This window comes from Diabrotica undecimpunctata, chromosome 8 (genome assembly GCF_040954645.1).
Source record: "Diabrotica undecimpunctata isolate CICGRU chromosome 8, icDiaUnde3, whole genome shotgun sequence".
NCBI classification, from domain to species: domain Eukaryota; kingdom Metazoa; phylum Arthropoda; class Insecta; order Coleoptera; family Chrysomelidae; genus Diabrotica; species Diabrotica undecimpunctata.
In genome coordinates this window covers 120,288,060-120,303,721 of record NC_092810.1, presented here as the reverse complement: position 1 = coordinate 120,303,721, position 15,662 = coordinate 120,288,060, and the positions used below count along the sequence as shown (strand labels likewise).

General features: G+C 34.7%; 1 protein-coding gene across 1 annotated transcript in view; it reads left to right on the top strand.

The window, feature by feature from the left end:
* Nucleotides 1-619: 619 nt before the first annotated feature.
* LOC140449084 (uncharacterized) overlaps nucleotides 620-15,662 on the top strand; it is a 58,686-nt gene continuing 43,643 nt past the window's right edge. The window contains exons 1-3 of the mRNA XM_072542227.1: nucleotides 620-771; nucleotides 2,280-2,553; nucleotides 10,796-11,267. Coding sequence (XP_072398328.1) covers nucleotides 769-771; nucleotides 2,280-2,553; nucleotides 10,796-11,267 — 749 coding nt within the window. The 5' untranslated portion in view covers nucleotides 620-768. The remainder of the gene's footprint in view (nucleotides 772-2,279; nucleotides 2,554-10,795; nucleotides 11,268-15,662) is intronic.

The window sequence follows — 15,662 nt, the reverse complement described above, 5'->3', positions numbered from 1 at the left end:
CTATAAAACACACAAAACACGTGGGCGATGCTAGTTTTCTCTACGAGGAGTCGATAAGAATGGCATGGCGTTGCATCGCAGCAGGTAGTGGGTAAGAAAATTTCGCGCCAACACCCAACAGATGTGAACGGCGCCATTAAAACTCAGTGCAAGCGAGGTCCGACACGATTTTTAATCGGACTACGGGTGCTGGCGAAACAATTTGCGCCGGAGCCGACAAAAAAACGATGTCGGATGGATGTGAACGACGCAATCAAAATGTATTATCATTAGAGCACCCAACATTTTGCCGGGACCGACATCCGACAAGTGGGAACGGGCCCTAAGTGTCCTATTTTTTCATTTAACGTATGTTACTTTCGCAAAGAAACGCCCTGTATTAGAGGTAATAATAAATTTGACTTCCTAAATCCGATTCTGAATCTTTTATTTTAATATAAATGCGTTGGCATATCAAAAATTTTAATTTTGCTGGCACCTTATAAAAGATTTACTACTGTTAATTCATTACTTATTGTATTGTCTCATACCATTATTAGAAAACCAATAAAAACAATAGGTAAGTTTAATAAACAATATTAAACGTGGGTGGTAATTGAACCTATTGCAGCATTTTGATAATCATTTTCTTTTATGTTTATTTGATATAGTTTTATGCATCGATGACTTTCATTTTACTTAATTGAATTAACTAATATTTTATTTTACTGCAAAGAAAAAAGTTGAAAGAGTGTGAGAAAATAAATTAATTTTAAAAACGATATAAATATGGTAAACAATTATACATTATACATTTGGTAAATTTAAAAATCACTATTACTGTTTGTATACAGTTTTCTGATATTATCCAGTTTCGCATCCAGTGATATTTTTTTCAATATTTATTTATTCATTTATTTTTTTTTGTTTTTTATTTTTTTTATTTATTTTTTTATCTATACATATATTGTTTTATATATTTTTTATTGTTAAATTGATTTTTTTATTTACTTTTTTATTTATTTGTTTTTTTTTAATTTTCCAATTTAATATGTAATTTTTTTTAACTATTCCTTCAAATTCTTATTCTTAAACTGCTTATAATTAAAGTGCCCGTCTGCAAACAAGTTTATGATAGATACTCTTCCAAATTTCCAATTTGCTACCTAATCCCCTATTTGCCCTACAGGCAAATTGGGGATTAACTGTTCTTTCATCAATTTTTCCTAATTTTCTGAATTCATATTGTCATGATAATCTCCTGCCTTGGCTCCTGATTTAAAAATCAAAAGGGCATTCTGTATGAAATCTATCTCCCGACCACCATATACGATAAGCAACCTACTTCCTTTTAAATAATTGATGGATTCGACCGTTACTTGATGGAAATTCATTTTATGTAACAATTAAACACTGAAAACTGTGTTTTCAAAACTTCCACAGAATTTATTATAAAATCTTATCATTACAGCTGTTTCGGCAGAGTGCCTTTCTCAAGTGATATATTTTTGGTATGCGTTTACACTTTATAGTCTTTAATGAAATAAGTTGAGGAGGGGAGAACTGTTTGTCTCAAGTTGGTCATTCAGAATTATATCTGTGTTTTTTAATTTGTTAATTTCCATAGATTCTAACAAAGATAGCTTAAGGCCTTTATTTTAAATGTTAAGAATTTGAAATTCGCCATTAAAAGAATGATTATGATCTAGAAGGTGAAGTGCGTATGTAGAACCTGTTTTTCTATTATTGAAAGCCCTTTTATGTTCTGCTATTCGTTTATTAAAATTTCTACCAGTTTGACCGCTGTAAGTTTTTTGGCAGTCGCCACATTTAAGTTTGTATACACCACTGTGTAAGTGCTTTTTATTTTGGCTCATGTTGTTTTTAATATATTTGCCTAAGTTGTTCTGAAAGCTGGTGTTATTTCTTTCTTTTTTATGTGTTTGGCTATTTTTGTTGATATTTTGTTTGGCTATTATTTTTTCTCTGGTGGTGGAAATACTAATTTCAGGGCTTTTTTGTGTAGTTTTTGTTTTAAAATTTGTAAATTTGTTTGTAACAGATTCTTAATTTTCGCCAAATTATAGAAAAATCCTGAGATTTCAACCTAAAAACATACTTCTGCGTTGTTGGTTACTCAATGCCATTCGATAATGTAAAATTGACTTATTATCATTATCTGTTCTCATGCGTGTTAAAGAACTTTTTTTGTTAAATGTACGACTAGATTAATATTTTGTGTTTTGAAATTGTATTGTATTGACGTCTGTTGTATCTTTAATTATCTATTTTTTTTTCAGATGGCAAAATTAACTCCTGCGATTATCATACTGTCTTTATGGATATTATTTGCTTCTGGACAGGATTCAGCAATTCATTTTCCGGGAGACTCTAACAATGAAGAGTGCCATATTTGCAGCTCCAGTTTACAAGAGCCTGTAGGAAGTACATATGAAAATTATGTAGATCATGTAATTGCCAGAGGTATTAATAAATTATGCTTAGAAATCAACCAGAAATATCAGGAAATAAACAAGGTTGATAATACTGTGTTTTCTCCTATAAACATTGCAGGTAATAAACGTATTATTAGTAGTAGGGGAGAGTCCTACAGTACCGTCACCTTAAGGTTTATCAACAAAAAAATCAAAATGCTAAAAGGTACATGTTTAATACTTCCTGTCATGTATGAAAGGACTATTATGCTGTCAATGAAAGTAATAAACAATCATAATGTTTCAAAATAATCACTTTATTAATGAAAATTAAAGATAAGGAAAAATCAAACTTTATAAAATTGGCCTCCAGTACCGGCCAGTAAATATATTACCAATTAAACAATACAGAAATCACAAATATATTGTTTGGATAGCTCTGATATGTTCGCACAAGCCTCATGAACCCAAATATTACAGTTTCCACACTGTATCCAATCCTCTTCATGAGATTCAGTGCACAAAGGACAAACTGTCTCTTCTTCAACCGGTCTGCTAGGAGGAGGTAGGTTTTCATCTTTATTTTTCCTACTTTTCTTACTAACATATCTTCCTGACAACAAGCTTTTACCTTTTTGAACATATTTTCCTGAGACCTTATTTTTTTTGTTAACGTCATTTTCCACAAGTAAATTCTTCCCTCGTTTAAGTGATTCGACGCTTGTTTTGCCTGCTTTTTTCTCTTCCAGCATTTTTTTGTATGGAGAACCAGTTATAATTTCGCTTTTTTCAGCTTTACGACTCCGGGCAGTTGCTCTTCTTTTAGAAGCATCAGGAACCGGTGAGAGTTCTGTAAGTGCAGCTTTAAAATTGTCTGTGGATAGGTCAATTGTAGCTTCTTCTTGAGATTCTAATTGCCGAAAAAAAGCAATTTGTGATTCTCCATTAGCAAGAGTAGTTTGGTTGTCGGAATGCACAGAATTTGTAATATGGGCTACGAGATCAGGAGCAGGAGTAGTAGATGTTGGTTCTAGCAGTTGGGAAGATGAAGGCAACGGTTCTGATGTTGAAGGTGTTGCTTCTAGCAGTTGGGAAGATGAAGGCAATGATTCTGACGTTGATTGTTGTTCTGTAATGTTGGTTATGTTAGAACAAATAAAGTCCAAATCATTAAAGACATTTTTATCAAAGGGGTGTATGCCTGTGCAACGAAAGCCACTAACTGCGATTTCCATTCGAGAAACTCGATTAAAAGCTGAAGCAACTAAGCCAGCAATCTCGTATTCACTGATTCTAATGCCGGGATTTAATCTCATCCACAAGTCACATGCATTATTATAAGCAGATTTAAATGGCTTCATGAACGTACGATCTAGTGGCTGTAGCTTATGGGTCGTATGTGGTGGGGTGCTAAGCATATGGATGTTATTTTTCCGGGCAAATTCAATAACATCTAAGTCCTTATGACTCGCATGTCCATCTAAAATCAGGAGAACTGGATTCTCGGCTGTAGGATTAGAATACTGCACAAAATGATGCATCCATTTTAAAAATAATTCGGCATTCATCCAGCCGTTTGGCTGAGCTTCGCCTACGCTCTCATTTGGGGCGTTAACCATTAGTCTTTCATTCATTCGGACTCGTGGAAATATAAAATATGGTGGAACAAATTGACCTCCAGCGCTCATTGCAAAAAGCACCGTCACGTTCTTTCCACGTTCTGCTGAAGTCAGTTTTCCTACTTGTTTTTGGTTTTTAGTAGCTAAAACTTTGGCATGTTTTTGGACAATGCTGACACCAGTCTCGTCGCAATTCCATATTTTATAAGGAGTGAATTTAAACCTCTGTATCAAAGTCTCTAAACCATCAAAGAAACGCTCAACCTGAGGTCTGTTAAATCCTACTGCTCTCATTAAGCTCGTTGATTCAGCACTCCGCAATGATAAATCACTATGTCTTTTCATAAAAGAATAATAATAGTTTTTCCCTGCCATTTCTTTTTCTTTATTAAACTGGTGAGGTAACTTCAACTTCTCTGCCAGTTGAAAAGCAAGACGTAAAAATTCTTGCCTGTTTAAAGGCATTAGTCTATTGGCCAAGTCTTTAACATGTGTCGCCAATGTTTCTTCATGTTCAGGTGAAAAAGTATTGTGAAAACGACCCATAACTGGCTCAATGGATATCTCTTTATTATTTTTAATAGCACTTACTCTGTCATTCAATGTAGTTCGTGGTATCTGATAGCGTTCGGCAGCTTGGCGTGCACTCATCTCATTATTCAGTACCTTTTCCACGGCTTTTCGCATGTTCGCAGGATCCCAGCTGCCCTTTTTTTGCCTCACATGAACATTATTTTTATCACTTGGCATTTTTGCGTACCTGTAAGTAAAAGAAATCTTTTAAAAACGAACTTTATTATTGGCCGGTACTGCAGGACAATGCAGTGGCCGGTACTGGAGGAAACGAAAAAAAAAATAAGTTTGTTTACAGGTAAAAACAAACGCACAAATATTGATTTAAAGTATACTTTTTTATAGTTATATAAGTACACTATACATACCAGGAGTTATTTGTTTTAAACTGGATCTTTAAATGTTGAAAATCACCAACAGAATTTTAAATATGCAGTGTACGTCTATGATGCCCAACACAAATCTTTGCACTGACAAGAATCCTGTCGCGACAAGTTGACACCGCGCTGGGCTTGTACTTATAGGAGTGTCTAGCACTAATACCGATAATCATCGCCGTACCATCTATTATAGGTTTGTAGAACTTTCAACTGGCCGGTACTGTATGCCGGCCGGTACTGTGGGACTCTCCCCTATCACGTTTATTAATAAACTGTTTATTTACAATCTACTCTTTAGTTTTTGAGTATTAAATAAATTTGTTGATGATGATGACTTGTGCGTGTTGCCGGCCTGTGCCGATTCACCTTGATTCATCGAACCAGATTTTCTATCCACTGTCTCTTCAGTCTTCTAATTTTTGCTGGATAACTAATAAGGGCATTAATTAGTTCATTGTCGCGGTTTAAGTTTCTATTTCTGTGTCTAGCTGCATGTTCGTCTTTGTGCCTTATTATAAACTGTATTCTCAGGTTTCATGGGAGTTTGGCTGGAAACATACCAAGGAATAACTGCCACCATCCCCGGCGTTTTGGACTAAGATGTTTGTAAGATTTTTGTATTTAAAGGTTTTGTACATACCCAAAATTTTATACCATACAGTTTTTTGCCAATGAGTCATGAAGCGCGTTTGTGTCACCTCTTGCCGCAAAATGCAGCAAGCGTGACCCTAATCCACCTGACCTTTTGGCATATGACCATTAGTGAAACCATTGTTCCTACGAGTCCGACATCAGATGAGTTGGCATGCTGGCTGCTACAGTGTGGGGCTCCACCCTCCTCTTATCACTTGTACTGCTACACGAATAGCCGTCAGTTATCCCACCCAGTAAGGGCAAACAAGTCAACGCAGGTAGGTATAAAGTCCCGACCTCGCACTTTGGACAGGTTGACGCCGACGAGCCTATTCCTCTACCACTCATCTCCAAAGTGGTCATGTACCATAAGCTCACGTCTAGCTGGTGGTTAGACGATTTGACCTTGCAATTCGTTTAACCGCACAATGGTTATGTGAAATGAGAGTAGAGTAGCAAGAAGTCAGTTCATTTCAACGTCTAGTGTTCAACGAAGTCTAAAAGTGGGCCTCTTAAATGTCTTGCTTGCTTTTTATAGAGAGTGATAGTCATGTGTAAAACTTTTGATGTAATAGTTGAAAGAGGTATTTTTAAAGTCTTTAATGACAATATGAATTGTGTAAAAGTCTGTTACAATTACTTTTGTTGTGAGAATTTCTTGTATTTTGCCATATCCTCCTAATTTTTCTAGTATATTGTTGAATGTGGGATTTTAATTATACGCAGGGGTTTCCTTTCAAGTTGCGTTTCGTACAAGCAAAGTAAAGTCGTGATTTTTATCTTCGATTTCTTTTTGTTCGTTTACTCTTATGTTAATGTTTATATTTAGATTTATATATTCTTTCAAACGTTTCCCAATGTGTCTGGATTGCAAAGTTAAGTAAATCTTGTTTCTTGTCCCTATCAGTGGGCCAATAAATTGGCTCTCCGGTTGATAGATGTTACATTGTTGTGTGTCACGTAGATATTTTCCTGTCTTTATTGTAATTCTTAATCTCCACCAGATGGGTTTGCCATTTCGGTCATCTGCAACTAGGAAATGTGATCCTGGTGAGTTGGATATCCTGGCCACCTGTCGCTTTGTATCTTTCCACCGCGCTTTGAACTCTGTTTTTTACAATGTTTTTTAACAGTGGCGGAAAGAATCGAACGTTAGGCACAGGTTTTAAGATAAGAGCTAAAAGAAGCAATAGTAGAGTTTAAACCAGTATCAGACCGCATATTTAGTATCAGGTTCAAGGGAAAATACCAAAAAATAAAAAAAAAAGAATGTTTCTACAGTGAATTAAACAGAACAGTCGAAAATATACCCAGATATGATATGAAAATTATTCTGGACGACGCAAATGCCAAAATAGGGAAGGAAGGAGTATTTAGACCGACAATAGGAAAATATAGTAAACACAATGAAACTAATGAGAACGGACAATTCCTGATAGATTTCGCAAGAGAAAAAAATATGATCATAATGAGCACATATTTCGAAAGAAAAGAAATACACAAGGAAACATGGATATCGCCAGATAGAAAGACTAACAACCAAATAGACCACGTGCTCATCGAAAAAGAAGAACAGCAATGTATAAAGAAGATAAGAACATACAGAGGACCAGACGCTGACTCAGATCATTACATGGTGGGCATCAAAATTAAGCATCTGATACCAGAAAACAAAAACAAAATAAAAAAAAAAAAGAAATGTATACATAACCCAATTCGATTAGAAACAAAGAAAGAGCAAGACATATACGAGGAAACAATGGAAAGAGAACTAAAAAAGATACAAATAGAAGAGCAAACTGAGAACAAATGGGAAAACATAAAGCAAATAATGAACAAAGCAGCAAAAGAATGTAATAAACAAGAGAATAAAAAGAGGAAAGACTGGTTCGACATAGAGTGCCAAAAAGAAATAGAACTAAGAAAATCATTAAGGATGGAAATGATCACGAAAGAAACAACAGAGACAAAGAATAGATATAGGGAGCAAAGACAAAAAGTAAAGAGGGTGCTGAGAGAAAAGAAGAGAAAACACATAGAAAATAAGCTAAAAGAAATAGAAGAGAATTACAGAAATAAAAAAATAAAAAACCTATATCAAGGTGCTAGAAATGAAAAAAAAAGGTTTCCAACAAAAACCCATATTCGTTAAAAACAAATCAGGAAATAATATAAGCGGGGAAGCAGAAATAGTCGAAAGATGGAAAGAGTATTTTGATGAATTAATAAATGGCAATAATAAGTCAAACCAAAGAGAATGTATGGAAGCAGAAGCAAGAATCGAACACTTAGAAGACATAGAAGATAATTCACCCAGCAAAGAACAAATCGAGGAAATCATAAAAAATCTGAAAAACAACAAATCCCCTGGAAGCGACAACATAACAGCAGAGATGATGAAATATGGTGGAAAACTGCTAAATAATTGGATATACAAGATCATAAAGGAGATATGGATAAAAGAACGAATACCAGAAGATTGGAAGGAAGCCATTATTTGCCCATTACACAAAAAAGGAGACAAAACAGAATGCAGTAATTACAGAGAAGTAGCGTTACTAAATACCGTATATAAAATCCTATCAAAATCCATAAAAGATAAGCTAGAAAAAGAAGTTGAAAATATAATAGGCGAATATCAGTGCGGATTTAGATGAGGGAGAAGCACAACGGACTAAGTATTCATAATCAGAGAATTACAAGCAGAAAGCTATGAACACAACTTACCAACGATAACGCTATTCATCGACTTCCAGCAAGCATACGATAGAATAAAAAGGAAGGAATTAAAAGAGACCCTTGAGGAACTGGAAGTTAGCAGAAAGTTGCGTAACATGATACATCTTACTGTGGAGAATACAGAAAACAGAGTCAAAGTAAACAATCATGCATCGGACAAATTTATAGTAAACGAAGGATTAAGGCAGGGCGATCCTTTGTCATCATTACTCTTCAATTTATGCCTAGAAAAAATAATGCGGGAAGCGAAAATTAATAGAGAAGGACTCCTATATCATAAAAGACACCAAGTTTTGGCATTTGCGGATGATATAGTTTTGCTGGCAAGAGGAAAAAAAGAGCTACAGGAGATAGTACAGAGAATAGTAAAAGCAGCAAAGAAAATGGGACTTTACATAAACGAAACTAAAACAAAATGTATGCAGTGGACAGATGATCAGTTCAAGGATGGACAAAAGTTTAAAGTAGAAGTAGAAGAAAGATCATTATACGAATTCGAAATGGTAGAAAGATTTACATACCTAGGTACAATAATATCACGTAAACCTAACATTAAAGAAGAAATACAAGCTAGAATAATGGCAGGCAATAGAAGTGTACATGCTCTTAGTGGAATGTTGAAAAGCAAGTTTTTATCAAGAAAGGCAAAAATACAGTTATACAAAACAACTATACAACCAATAGTAACATACTGCCATGAGACATGGACAATGACAAAAAATGAACAAAATTTACTGGAGATATGGGAAAGGAAAATCCTGAGGAAGATATATGGAGGAATAATAAGGGACGGTTTATGGATAAGAAGATCAAATGATGAGTTAAAGAAATTATATAATCAACCTAACATAATAGGAGTCATAAAGACACAGAAACTAAGATGGCGAGGTCACCTAGAAAGGATGCCGAACACGAGAACTCCAAAAAGGGTACTAAACTACACTATAACTTTAAAAAAGAGAAAAGGAAGGCCAAAAAATAGATGGAATCAGGAGGTACAAAAAGATATGGAAGAAATTGGACTAGAAGGCCAGAAAAGAAAAATGAATAACAAGAAGGAATGGAGAAAAATCACATATCGAGCCAGAGAAGATCTCAGTACATAAAGGAAAGTTAAGTAAATCTTGTTTCTTGTCCCTATCAGTGGGCCAATACATTGGCTCTCCGGTTGATATGTGTTACATTGTTGTGTGTCACGTAGATATTTTCCTGTCTTTATTGTGAATCTTAATCTCCTCCAGATGGGTTTGCCATTTTGGTCATCTGCAACTAGGAAATGTGATCCTGGTGAGTTGGATATCCTGGCCACCTGTTGCTTTGTATCTTTCCACTGCGCTTTGAACTTTGTTTGCGATGTATGGCTCTAGTTCGTAATGTTTCAGTGAGTTTTTAATAATTATGGATAATAACTCTTATCTAATGTAAAATAAAAAATAAACCTATAGAAATTTGGGAGAATTATTTCTTCTTTCGTGCGGATTCCACTGAGAATAACAATAATTAAAATCTTAACGATAATTAAAAACACTGTCCGCGTTATATTCATTATTTATTTAAAACTTTTATTTATTTGTACAATTCCTTCTCAAAATATATTTACACTCAAGATTTCCATCGATATGGGCAGATTTTACTTCACTAATTTTTATACGCCATTTATTATTCCAAGTTCGAATATTTAACAAAATGTTAGTGTTGCAGTGTCGTCTGCAAGTGTGGCCAGTTTAATATTTTCCGTAAGAGGGATGTCACAGATATATTGTAAAAGTCCCAGATCACTGCCCTGTGGGATAGGACGTAGTTCTGAATATTTGCCTTATTGTTTTCTAAAAGTTCTGTCTTCCAAATATGTGTGTATTTGCTGGACAAAGTGAATGTAAAGATATCTTTTGAGTTTTAGTAACAAGCCGCTGTGCCACACTTTATCGAATGCTTTTGAAATGTCTAGGAAAATAGCTAAGCATATTTTATTCCCTTCTAGAGATTTCTCTATAATATTTAGTTGTGCGGTGTATTTGGTCTATTGTTAAGTGTTTATTATGGATGCATTGTAAAGACGAATGAAATGGATGCATTCAAAATTTGACAGAATACAGACTACGTTCTTGTTAACGTCCATCAAATTCAAAATAACCCGCCTGTGCCATTTTGTACATATAGTCATTTGGTGCGGATTTACCCCTATATTTATTTTTACATCAAACGTTACTAAAAGTTAATAAAGTTTAGTTGAGAAAATTTTAAATAAATTAATTTTAGCAACATTGGTTTAGTAAATTATGGCAATCAAACTCATCATAGATACGCCATTGACTGAATGCTGAGTTTCTGGTCGTATAGCTGATCGGAGTTCAGTAGCAAAATACCTACACCATTTCACACAAATTACCATAATTAGCTTTTGCTGCACTTTAACTAATTTCTTTTATTTTTGCAGGAGCTTTAGCACTTCTCTTGTTAGGATCAAATGGTCAAACATTTCACGAATTAGCTACGGTATTAGGACTGGCTACAGGACTGGATATTGAAAACAATTCTGAAAGAGTACATGAACATCTCGGGCAGATATTGCGGAAAATAGAGCAACGTCCAGACTCTGTAGGAGAAGACGAGCAACAAATCAATTTTGCTAATGCAATTTTTGTGCAAGATAGCTTTCCAATTAGAAAAATATATAAGGAGACTGCCGACAGCCTATATAAATTTGAAATTTTTAATCTTAATTTTGAAACAGAACCAGTAAAAGCACAGAAGTATGTAAATGCTTGGGTCTCCGATAGAACTGTGGGAAAGATCAAGGAAATTCTAAGCGAACCTCCACTTCCAAGTACTAAAATAATTCTAGCTAGTGCTATGTACTTCAAAGCGAAATGGGAAGTTCCTTTCTTAGGTGAAGGGGTGACACAAAGGTATAAAATTAAAATATATTATATGACCATATTTTTTTATAATTTGTACCTATATTATTATTTCTCCACGTTATTTAAGTTTCATTTAAAGTGCATCTAAAGTCCTTACTTCTTAAGTATTTTGCTAACAATAAAGCTCAGACTAATATATTTTTAGGTAACTAATATTTTAGTGACGTGAACAAGGAGCGCGTTTTTTAAAATAAGTTTAAATAAGATCATACTACAAGTTATACTTGCTTTAAAAGTCCTTGTGTTATTTAAATCTTAGATCTTTGGTCGATTCTATGACCCAATTTCAAAATGATGATCATCCAATAATCAATAGTGATTGTGTAAAAAAAGTACTGACTTTTCTTAATAATTTAATTTTCCTTCTGCGAGTGCCCTCTCCATTAACGGAAGTTAGCGATTACAATAGCAAACTCATCTCTCTCCTCAGCTATTCTAATTAATTCTTTAAGTTCTAAGCCTGTGCAGTTGTTAATATTAAGCATTTATTATATTTGTTTTTATTTGACTTAATATGTCTGATCGGCTTTCATGTTTAAGCTTATAAGTTGTCTGAAATATAGTCGTCATAATTGTGTACGAGGCATTTCCAACCGTCTGCCATAATGTTTGTTTTTCATTCTGAGACTTGTTTTTGACTTCATATTTGCTACTTAAAGCATCTTTTTTAGATATGTTTATGAATCAGCCACCTGCAGCACCTAGGTAAAATATCATATATAATTCGGGTATCGATCATTTATTTTAAAACCATCTTTTTCACACTGTAGTTAGTAGATTTTAAAGATATCTCCCGACTACAAAATAATCTTTTTGGATTTTCGTTGCTTCGTATAGTTTATGATAATTGAGGCAATAAAATGAAAGACAAATCCCATTTGTCTTTTTCAAAAAACCCAAATTAGGTTCCCAGGTATTCTTTTTTTCCGTGCCTGAAACAATGGTTCGATGGCCTTATCTTATAATAAGGCCTTCTTCTTCAATGCCTTGTACATCTATTATTATATCATCCATAGTGCCCTATCTCGTTTGATAGTTGAGAGACTTGACAGTCGACGCAAAGAAGATTTGACAATTGACATGACAGACGAAAAAAAGAAGAACTGACAGATGGCTAGACCAAAATTAGAAGATTTGATAATTGACATTTCAGCTACCGGTTGCTAATAAGAAGAATTGACAGTCAACGCAAAGAGGAGTATTTGATACTTGAAAGACAGCTAGCTGCTGCTGATAAGGAGAATAACACTAAAATTAACAACCAAAGTGATAACAAATAAACTAAATAAAATTATAACACTAGCAGAAGAACAAGGTTTAGGTCGGGAAGATCATGCACCGACGCTATATTTATAATGGGGCAAGTGCAAGAGAAATCATCAGAATACAACAAACCTGCATATCTATGTTTCGTGGAGGCCTATGAAGGCATTTGACCGGGTGAAATTAAAAGACGTTATCCACATACTGTACGCAAGAGAGATACCTCTAGGAATAATTAAAACGATCGAAAATATCTACCAAAACAACACAATGGAAGTAAAAGTAGAAGCACTATCTGAGCCTATTCAGTTAGTTCTGGCAGTGGGATAAGATAGGGAGATTCCCGAGTCCTCTATTGTTCAACCTGATTATGGATGAAATAATAAAAAAATTAAGAACTAAAAAAGGATACCAAATGGGAGAAAAGCATCGTAAAATAATCTGCTATGCAGACGACGCAATACTAGTCCCTCAAAGTGAAGATAATTTACAATGTATGCTGCACCAATTTAATATAACCACCAGAAAATTTAACATGTTGATTTCCCCAAAAAAGACAAAATGCATGGTTACAACAGCAAATTTACTAAGATGTAAATTTGCTATTGTAAAGAGCTGGAAGGTCAGATAATAGAACAAGTGATGGAGTTTAAATATTTAGGCATCACATTATCTAGTTACGGACTGCTCGAAACTGAAGTGGAAGATCAAGTGAATAGAGCAAACAGAGGCGCAGGCTGCCTAAATAAAGCAATATGGAGAAATAAAAATATCGGGAAAGAAATGAAAGGCAGAATTTACAAAACAGTCATCAGACCAATAATGACATACGCGGAAACAAGACCTGACACAGAGAGGTCAAAAAGGATGTTAGAAACAGCAGAGATGAAAACGCTTAGAAAAATTGATGGTCAGACACTATGGGCCAGAGCTAGAAGTACAGATATACGACGTAGATGCAAGGTGGAGAACACCAAAAACTGGGTAAGAAATAAAAGAGTAGAATGGAACCATCTTATAAGCCGAATGAGAACAAATAGAGTAGTAAAGACGGCAAGAGACGGTTCCCCAATAGGAAGACAAACAGCAGGAAGACCACGAAAACGATGGAACTTACTGGAGGCACATTGGAAAACAGATCGAGTCATGTCTATTTAAAAAGACGAAGGTATTTTTTGTTTTTGATAGCGGAACAAAGGTCGATAGTAGCCATTCTGTAGGTATCTCACCCACACCTAGATTTTATATGTTGTTAAAGAGGATAGTTATTGCGCTTAAATTGTCTTCGTCTATAAGTTTAATCAGCTCGATGTGAACTTTATCTGGCCCATGGACTCAGATTTTGAGTTGTTTATAGCATGTTAAATTTAAGATTTTAATATTATTGGAGCTTCCTCGCTATCAATTTGTAATAGTTCCGTTCTCGTGTCCATGAAAAGATCTTCAATATATTTAGTCCATACTTGTTTTATTTCAATTGAATTATTAATAGCTTTATTGTTTTTTCCAATTAAACTTTTAGGTGTGCTTGTTCGTGATTTTTCAGATAATTCTCTTACTTTTTTATGTAAATTATGTTTTTTTCTGCAAAATTCCTCTATTTCAATGCATGTTTCCATCATCCACTTTTCCTTAGTCTCTTTTATTTTGTTCCTTATTAACTTATGTTTTTCTCTATTTTTGTTCCTATATTTTCTTCGTTGTTCCATGATTTCCAGTATTTCTTAAATCATCTAAGGTTTTCGGCTTTCTTCTGTAAAGTTTCGTTCTGTCTTTATAACAGAATCTTTGATTTTGCTTCACATAATGTTCACATTCTCAGTGTCTTTCATTTCAATGTTAATCTTTTCATTTCTTGATTTATAGAAGTTGAAGCGTCAGCACATATTTCGTTTATCTTGAGCAACTGAGTTTGAGTATTAACATTAGAACTTTTGACTTTTATTATCTTTTTACCCTCAATTTAATTTTTGAGACAAGGTTATGGTCTGATAGGACATCTGCTCCAGGGTAAGTCTTAACGCTTATAATGGAATTTCTAAATCTTACGATTGGTTAGTATAAAGTCGATCTGATTTCTAATGCAATGTTGTTTATTATCCTGTGGTGACCTCCAGGTATAGTCTATGGGGTGGTAATGGAAATAATGTGTTCATAATCGCCAGGATTTCTTCTTGAGAACATTGAGTCAATCTCTTGAACCTCTATCATTTCTTGTTCCTAAACCATAATCACCTATTATATTGTTCACTCGGCCTTTTCTTATATTTGCATTTAAATCGCCCATTATTATTGTAATATCTTCCTTTCTGGTGTATTGTAAAAATTGTTTGAGTTGTTCATAAAAATGTTCTATTTCAGCTTCTGATTTATCTTATGGTTGGAGCATACATTAATGCTCACTGGCTCACCCTGTATTTGTAATAAATAGCATTCTATCCGAAAAGGGAACAAAATTTACAATTTACATTTACGACTGTTTGGATTCTCCTGGAGATAATTATCCCAACTCCGTATAGATGATCTCTGGTGTCATTTCCGGAGTAATATACCGTTTTATCCATGACCAATGTTTTACCGGAACCAGGCCAGCGCATTTCGCCTATGCCTAATCTGTTCATTTCCTGAATTGTGTTATGCGTCTTTCTTTGTTTGATCCAAGCTCCTTACATTCCATGTCTCGAAATTTAAAAAGGATTTGTTTTCTATATAGTTATTTGCCACATTCGGGGGGCTCCTCCTCGCGGGGATTCTTAGCACGCCTCGACCATTGAAGATCCACCACGGACTAGGACCCATGCGATTGATTGTATTTTGCATGGTTATTGTTCTAGGGAAATATGTCATCTGTCATCATTAATGTAGTGGTTTCCCGTTGCCTTCTACATCCCTATACCGTTGACCACATATAGGTTCATCCGCCTTTGGGGCCAATTTCTCAACCCCAGGACAAAAAAGTGCTCTACCACTTACTAACTCATTCGCTCGAAGCTGTTGGTTAGTTAGTGGTGGATTGCTTACACCGGCAATCACTTGGTGAATGAGTATGTAGTAGAAAAAAATATAGTGACCCATCTACCCTCGGAAACCTAATCGCCATTCGGGGTCGAAAGAAACAGC